This window comes from Hippocampus guttulatus, chromosome 4 (assembly GCF_054856545.1).
Source record: "Hippocampus guttulatus isolate MCC_2025c chromosome 4, RoL_Hgut_1.0, whole genome shotgun sequence".
Lineage (NCBI taxonomy): Eukaryota > Metazoa > Chordata > Actinopteri > Syngnathiformes > Syngnathidae > Hippocampus > Hippocampus guttulatus.
In genome coordinates, this window is record NC_141264.1 from 18,883,715 (window position 1) to 18,892,700 (window position 8,986).

Here is an 8,986-nt window from a genome sequence, read left to right on the forward strand (position 1 = left end):
TTTGCGTTTATTTCGTAATAAAAGCGCACCAACATTATTGGATATGCGATTCTTTAAATTGCTGATGGGCGTAAAGTGATTTAAACTGTGACGAAGCAAAATGGTCTACAATGAAATGTAAACAAAAACGGTCATACTTGTATAAGGGGCCATCTGAAACAACTGAAAAATGATTCTCTCACAACTGGAACGCTCTCACACCTATTAATGGGAAACTAGGTCACACCCATGCTACTTAAAAATTATTCACTCAGGCACACTACGGAAATGATCTCACACTATTGAAATTAACTGACACTACTTACTACTACACATTTAGATTCTTGCATGTAGACATCACTGAGGCCTTCTCAATTCATTGTAATCATCGCACATCATCGTAAAATGTTCATACAAAAAAAATCTTCACACGCAACAGAAATGCTCTCACACATAAAAACGCTCACACACTAAATCACACAACTGAAATGCTCTCACAGGTCACACTAAACGCTCACGTCCATAACATACATCACATATAAACGCTCACGCTTTAAACTAACAGGCACTCAACTGTCTCAACCACTCTCACACATTATATCAAAACAGTTCTGAAATACTCTCACACATCATAACAAAATCTTGCACAAACATCTGAAGCACTCATACTCAAATCCTCTCACACATGTGGAAATGCCATCATGTAAAATAGTAAAATAAGTGTCGAAGTAGAGTGTGTGTGTGGGGGGGGGGGGGGGGCCTGGGAGAGAGTCATCTTCCTGGATTCATGTCAGTGGTGTGTGTGAGAACATTTTAGTAGTCGGCGTGATAAGTAATATTTTTAATGAACTAATTATGTTCCTGACGGCGCCTTGTAATGAGAGGCACATTTAGTTGAAAACAAGTCTTTTCAGTTTTACTGAAAAGCTTGAGGTTAGAACTGAAATCCTCTCACACATATCACTGAAATGCTTTCAAATAATATACTCAACTGAGTATATGAGTTCTCAATGTTCTGCAATACGTGCGACATACTGAGGACGTGTAGGCGCTGAGAGACCGCATGGTGTAACGTAATCTTCAGACGGAGACGGGACAGACGATGATGCGGTCTTCCAACATGACGCTGAGCACCAGGAAGATAAAGTAGAGCAGGAACATGGTGAAGCCCAGAGTCTTGTTCATCTTCCACTTGCACGACGCAATGGAGATAATGACAAAGAGCAGCATGAGGAAGAGCAAGACAATGGCGCAAAAGAGCCCGTTGCTGCTGACGGCCACGGGAACCAAACCGTGGATGAACGAGTAGATCAGCCACGGCAGTGGCAGACTGAAACATACACAGCGAGAGAAACAGTGAAGAATTAAGTGACTGTTGTGTCATTGTGCTTCTTCGATGTGGTTTGAATGAATGAGCCATCGATAGGCGGTATGTAAAATGGCGTTGGGAGTCTGTATCAATTGATCACTTTGCCTGGCTGTTAGTGAGCGAATTAGTACGTTAAAAAGGAAGAGCCCAGAAGGTTAAAACTCACCCCACAGTGATATCAAAGATATTGCTGCCCACCGAGCTGGACACGGCCATGTCTCCAAGTCCTTTCCGGGCCACGATCACGCTGGTGATGAGGTCAGGGATGGACGTGCCAGCGGCCAGGATAGTCAGGCCCATTATCTCCTCAGAGATTCCGATTGTCTCACCCACCTGTATGGTTAAAACAGAGTTCAACTACAAGTATTGTATTGCTGATTTGTTGCACTTTATTTCAGGGTCAGCCTTCAAGTGTCTCCAGTTGGTCCAAAACGCTGCTGCTTGCCTCCTAGCTGGACCTTGTATACGGAAGCACATAACTCCACTTCTGGCCTACCTTGACTGGCTCCCTCTATGTACACTTTACAGTAGATTTTTTTTTGTCGTGAGATCATTAAATCACAGGTGTCAAACGCAAGGCCCGGGGGCCATCATTTAATCTGGCCCGCGAAAGCAAATCAAACATGTCAACTTGTACGATGATTGCTAAAATCTGTACCAAAATTTCTACTTCTCATATGTAATAAATAAGCGAGATATTGTAAGATGTTCTTGTTACCAAAACCCCTCATTGCAGTAGTTGACTTCTTTATATGGTTTCACAGTCATTATGGCCCTCCAAGGGAAACGGTCACTAAATGTGGCCTGCGACAAAAATGAATTTGACACCCCTCCTTGAAATGGTCTCACCCCACCTTCCCTCTCTGAGCCCGTCTACCTCTACACACCTGCCCAGTGCCTCAGGTCAGCGAACCAGCGGACGTTTACATGTGATCATCAACGTTTGGTTGTAAAATTTGAACTTGTCCTGTGTGTCCGCAGTCGCTAACCTGATGAGCCCACCACACCATAAGATAAGAGAAGATGGCGATCCACAGAATGGAGCCCAGGAAGGTGAGCACAAAAAATTTCCTGGAATTCTGTCAGAAAAAGCAAAAGTCACATTTTACGTCGAGCTTGTCGTCATTTTACGTCTCGTTATGATTGCAGTATTCGACTGCGGTGACCTGTTTGCGGACATCGGGGACGGTGAGCCACAAAGGAAAGACGATGGGCAGCAAGAAGAGGTAAATGACTTGTTTCCGCCGCGTGTCGGGCCATTCTAAAGACAGAGGCTCCTCCTCGTTCTCCTCATCTTCGCCGGAGTCATTGTCGCTGTCATCTTCATCACTGTCCTCCTCGCCGCTGCTTGACTCGTCTGACCCGTCTCCCCCCGCGGGCTGGTCTTCCTGCATGTTCACCTTTCATAGAAAGGTATCAAAGATTGACTTCTGGTCTTTTTGACATGCTTGATGGTGAGTACCTTGTCATCGTCAGGTGGCTCGTTCTTCTCAGTTTTGCCTGTCGTAGCGGCTTGGCCCTCTTCGGCCTGCTCCTTCCCACTGTCTACATCTAACAAGTACATCATATGTTTCTACTGCTCAGCTCTTTGTGAGAGGCAGTGTGATACATTGAAAAGAGTATCATTCACGTCCTATTAATCTTGCATTATTCGACCGTGTTGTCCGCAAGCCACCAATTATATCTCCTTATTTATTTGAAAGGGACGGCGCAATTTAACCCTTTCACGCACCCTGTAACCTGATAACATCAGCTGTCCACTGTTGTAACCGCTGTCCCTGAAAGGGTTAACATCGTGACCATGATACCCAACTGGTGAGCTTCAAACTGACATATCAATGTTGGATTTAACGAAAGTTTGGGAGGTGCTCATCTTCTTCCTGACTTACATTGAAAGTGCCCTTGAGCAAAGCCGCGTGTACAATAGAATGTGTATTTGCGAGTTACCTTCACTCTTTGCTGCAACGTCACCTTCAGCCTTCCGTCTCACCACATTATTCAGATTCTCAGCCTTGTCCATGAATTTGCCTGCAAGCGTTCACACCAGCACAAAGAAATAGCCGACAGCGTTCATCGGTGTATCGACATCGTCGCGCAGTCAATTGCAGAGTGATGGAGGAACAGTAGGTCGTTCAACACAACTCAACAACTTTCAAAATAAAGGAGGGCATAGACAAGACGATGACCGTCTCAAAGTACTTGTTGTATTATCAAATGGACTTGTACTGTGGAAGATACACATACTGGCCACAACATTAGGTACAACTGCACCGTGAAATAAGAGGAGACTTCACAGCATTAATTAGCTTTGTTGTTCTCGTCCTGTCATAAGATGGTCACATATACATGACACGAAGTAGAGTATGAAGATCGCCACTCAAAGATGTAAATATAAATAAAAGTGAAAAGAAAAAAAACAGATAGCATAAAGCCGCGCGGCACATGCGTATCTCTGTGATGTTGCTCATTTCACAGAGTAGCGCGGGATGGTGGATCTGCGAGAGGGAGCACTGCGCCACTCTGAAAGTGGTCAAAACCAATTTCAATCATGGCCAATCAAAGCGGCTCAGTTCATTCCCATTAAATATGGCGCACTAGAGTCTCACATGGAATAAGCACATCTGCACCACGCAATGCCAATAATACCAAAGTGACTAACACATTAAGAAAATATATTACATTCTTATCCAGATCCACAGCTGTTTTGCATTTCTCTATTTGACATCCAGTACTTCTCAATTAACTCATTCAGTACCAGCCAATTCTTGACCAAGTCTGAAAAGACGTTTAAAAACGTCTTTGGGAGTGAATGAGTTAAGTAAACCAAGAATGGCCAAACATAATGATGATGACAGTGCAGTTGATGTGTGTTTGTCATGGTGGAGCTCACCTTCTCCCAGGGGGTCTAATGTGTGTATCATGAGTTGAAAAATGGTGTTCCTCATGGTGCTGTTATGCAAAGACGCTGAACTTCCACCGCGCTGAAGGGATGGCTTCAACTAGGGCAAAACAATACGAAAGGGTGAAACGCGAGCAAAAATGCATCGTTATCAGCTGCGAGACATTTGTTGTTGCCATGGCAGCGCCATGCAAATGAACAGCACGGAGGTCAATTAAGTATGAAGAGAAATGAGTGAAAATGATCAAAAATGTTTTTCGCTTTTACCTTTAACCGATTCCTGTCGTCGGGTGGAGGAGGACCGTTATCTTGACTACCCCCTTTGGCTTTGGTCTGCGCATAATGAATTTTTAAGAAAAAAAAAATCTAACAAAAGCATACATTTCATTCAGTTGGTGCTTTTGTATCAGTCCTTGTATATAGGATTGTCATTTTTTTGTTTTGCGCATGGGAGTGGAAACGTTTCGGGCATGATGAACATTTTTACAGTTGATGTAAACAATTTCCCAGCAGATTGAAACTGTGAGTGTGCATCTGCATTTTGTCACGTGAGCTTGTGAGCTTGAGTAAAGACACTTGATGTGGGCGCCACTCTGGGCGCAGCTCGGCATTCCCTTGAGGGATTATGTCGCTCAGTTTTGCTTTCAGGCATTTCAGTGTGTCACTTCACTCTTATGACACATTCATAAACATGTCAGTAAACATGTCAGGATTGAAAGGGTGATCCTTTTAAGGAATAAAACCCGACGATGACAAAATCATGGCCCCCGTGATTGGATTAGCGGTATCGTGGATGGACAAATGTTTTGGGACAGAATAGACATATGGACATAGAGAGGGTGACCTCCTACAAGTACCTGGGTGTTCTTCTGAACGACAAACTGGACTGGTCTACAAACACGGACAACCTGATTAGGAAAGGACAGAGCCGACTCTTCCTACTCAGGAAACTGAGGTCTTTTGGGGTTCAGGGGTCGCTCCTTAAGACTTTCTATAACTCGGTGGTGGCCTCGGCCATCCATTATGGCATTGTCTGCTGGTCAGGCAGCATCTCAGCCCGGGACAGAAAGAGACTGGAGCGACTGGTCAGGAAGGCCAGTTCTGTCCTGGGTTGCTCCCTTGACACTCTGGAGGAGGTGGGCAACAGAAGGATGCTAACTAAGCTAAAAGGTATGATGGACAGTCCCTCCACCCCTCTCCAGCCCGCCCTGACAGCACTAGGTAGCTCCTTCAGCCAGAGACTGTTACACCCGCGCTGCAAGAAGGAGAGATACAGACGCTCGTTCCTGCCAACTGCTGTCAGGCTGCTGAATAAAAAATAGCAACAATAATATTTCATAATTAAATGATGTGGAAAACAACTGTAAATAGCACTGCGATTTATCCATTTTGTATTTATATTGCACTTAATTGGACGGTGTTTGTTTGTTTTTTCTTCTTCTTTCTGCCTACATTCTTGCTGCTGGAGGCTGTGAATTTCCCCAGTGTGGGACTAATATAGATGCGCCCAGGATATCTTATCTTGTCTTATCTTATCTTATAGCGAATGAAAAGTCGAGAATACAAAGATCAGTTATGGGCATGGTTATAATAGTTTTTGATTTATCATTATGGTGACATTTTATTTTATATTTACATTTTTTTTGTTTTGTTTTTGCTTTTAGTTTTAATGTTTTTAGACCTGGTTTGTTAGATTTTATCTTTGAAAAATGTTTTCTTTTGGTATAGTTTTTATTAGTTTGAGTTTTATCAAATATATTATATATGTGTGTGTGTGTGTGTGTGTGTGTGTGTGTGTGTGTGTGTGTGTGTGTGTGTGTGTGTGTGTGTGTGTGTGTGTGTGTATATTTACAGGGTATATACTGTATATATAATAAAAATATATATCCATCCATCCATTTTCCGAACCGCTTGATCCTCACTAGGGTCGCGGGGGGTGCTGGAGCCTATCCCAGCCGTCTTCGGGCAGTAGGCGGGGACACCCTGAATCAGTTGCCAGCCAATCGCAGGGCACACAGAGACGAACAACCATCCACGCCCACACTCACACCTAGGGACAATTTAGAGCGTCCAATCAGCCTGCCATGCATGTTTTTGGAATGTGGGAGGAAACCGGAGCACCCGGAGAAAACCCACGCAGGCCCCGGGGAGAACATGCAAACTCCACACAGGGAGGCCGGAGCTGGAATCGAACCCGGTACCTCTGCACTGTGAAGCCGACGTGCTAACCACTGGACTACCGGGCCGCCCTAAAAATATATATATATTATTAAAAAATATATAATATATTTTATAAAACTGAAATAAAAACTACATATATACATATTTTTATGCACACACACACACACACACACCAGTGACCCTAATGAGGACAAGCACTCTAAATAATGGATGAATGGATACATGGCTTTTGGCGTGTACCAAAAAGTCTGTGTTATATAGGGACTGCCTTGTCAGAATTTCAGTACAGTATTTCACTTCCTCATATGTGTTGTTCTGTTCTAAGAAGTGCTTGATAAAACAAATGTTCTTACCACTTCTGGCTCCTCATCAGTGATGATTCGGACAATGCTCTTGTGTTTGTAAAGCTGCGTTTTGAACATGTATTCTATTTGGGCGTTAAACTTCATGAAGATGACATAGAGCGTGTAGCTGGCCACCAGCATCATACTCTCCCACCACATGATGACATTGTCCAGGAAGAAGATGATGAGCAAGATGAGGTCCACAATGTAGAAGGAAATATCTCGGAAAAGAGGCCACCAGGTGAGACGAAGAACCTCCCGGGAAAACAAAGCGCACATCCCGATCACAAAGAGGATGTTGAAAACTGCGGAACCGACGATCGTCCCGATGCCAACGTTACTATGAGCTATAAAGACCCCGATCAAGGAGGTGAAAAGTTCAGGGGCAGATCCTCCGGCCGCCATGAAAGTAGCCCCCGCCACGTCATCGGATATCTCTAATTTGTCTATGATGACCCCGAGTGCGGGTACGAAGAATTCGTCACACACAATAGCAAGTGACACAAACATGTACATCATGCCGGAAATGTGCAAGACCACCCAGCCTCGTCTGCGCTCCTCCACTGAGAAAATATCTTCTGGGTACTCTCCCGTCATGTGAGGAGCTTCACCAGGAGAAGATGGAGTGGGGGCCTCCTCCTTGGGATCAGGCGGGACATAGACGCAATGCACAATAGTCCGGTTGGTGGTTGCTGGCGGTGGAGTTCTCGAGGCAGTCGTGTTGGAAGGGGTCGCCCGTGTCGTTTGGTTTCTTGGCTTCTCCCAACCCTCGGCCGTGACATCCTCGACCCATCCAGCCGAGCCCTCGGTGAAAGCGTCTCCGATCTGAGGCAAAGGCGGCACTTCATCGTGTTCGGCGCTGATGGTCAGCTGGTACACGATGCAGATGAAGACCCCGGCCAGGAGGAATAAGACTCGCCTCAAACGAAGTCGCTTCCTTCCTGGACAATACATACTGAATATTTAGATTCTGTGTTCGATTGTGGATTTCGATGCATTAAGGGCAGTCCAGCTCTCAGTCCAATAGTCCAGATCGCCCCCAATCTGATTAGGGCTCATAGGATACCACACCTCTTTGGCGTGTTTCATTTCGCATCCTTGGGCCACCTATAGTGCAAAAATAAAAATTGATTATTATGAGGGCCTGAGCAACAGGTGTTTGAATGCCTGCTTTGAACTGTCATTGTTCTTCTTCTGACCTCACCAATATTGGCAAACATCCTGCTGAAAATGTGGGTATTATAGGGGTCTTGAAACGACTCACCCAATGACCCCTCAGTTGCACACCCTGCTAAATTAGAAGATAAGGCAACATTAGTTTCAAAGCTCTGAAGGACCCATGCCTGAAACTGAAGAGCAAAACGTCCATTTTGGGCCAATTCCAGTACTGACTTTGACATTCCCGAACTCTGGAATTCAAATGAGCCCCAATCAAAAGCGGGTATTCTAGATAAATGGGTGATGCTTCAAGTTATAATTATTAAAGGTGAAGTCTACCCCCAAATTGTCTTTACAATAATATGTTCTCTCCAGCCTCACTAGTCTGAACATGTCATTCTGATGAATATTACATTTGTGGAATGTGAGTTAAGCAGTAAAATCCACCCCTTTTTGCCCATCTCAGGGGGCGCCCATTTTGCTACTTGCTGTCGACTGAAAATGACATCACAGTTGCTCAGGGCTCAGGAAACAACCGTTCAGCTTTAGAAAACAGGTGAGCCGTAATTGGTCGTTACCTGAGACTGAGCAATTGTGATGTCATTTTCAGTTGTCAGAAAGTGGCAAAATGGCCACGCCCCTGAGATGGATAAAGGCCGGTAGATTTTGCATATTCACTCATACAGTATTCCACAAACGCAATATTAATCAGCAAACTAGTGGGGCTGCATCGAACATAATATTGTAAAGTATTTTGGGGGGTTGATTTCCCCTTTATCAATATTATTGTTATTGCTTACTAGATCTCAATGAACAAGGATTGTTTTAAGCTCAACACAACCACAGAAACGACATCAAATATAAATATTTGCTGGGTTTTACAAATATGAAAACAACACTGCATTTTAAATAAAGAGATGCAAACTTACCAAAATTCTGCTGGGTCAGAGAAGGCAGGAAAACGTCTGACAATCACAGTGAAGCTGAGCCGGTGGAACGGCACACACACACACAAGCGAGCGAGCAAACAGTTTATGTAGGACGCAGGACGCGTCT

The 8,986-nt window shown here is 44.4% G+C and overlaps 1 protein-coding gene across 1 annotated transcript; it reads right to left on the bottom strand.

The window, feature by feature from the left end:
• Positions 1-27: 27 nt before the first annotated feature.
• On the bottom strand, positions 28-8,986 carry slc24a1 (solute carrier family 24 member 1). Its single transcript, XM_086108766.1, has 11 exons — positions 8,860-8,986; positions 7,977-8,063; positions 6,782-7,879; positions 4,515-4,580; positions 4,239-4,347; positions 3,296-3,376; positions 2,811-2,899; positions 2,515-2,748; positions 2,338-2,427; positions 1,515-1,681; positions 28-1,309 (listed from the first exon to the last, which is right to left on the bottom strand). Exons 3-11 carry the CDS (start codon positions 7,724-7,726, stop codon positions 1,060-1,062), a joined length of 2,031 nt encoding a protein of 676 aa, XP_085964892.1. The 5' UTR covers positions 7,727-7,879; positions 7,977-8,063; positions 8,860-8,986; the 3' UTR covers positions 28-1,059.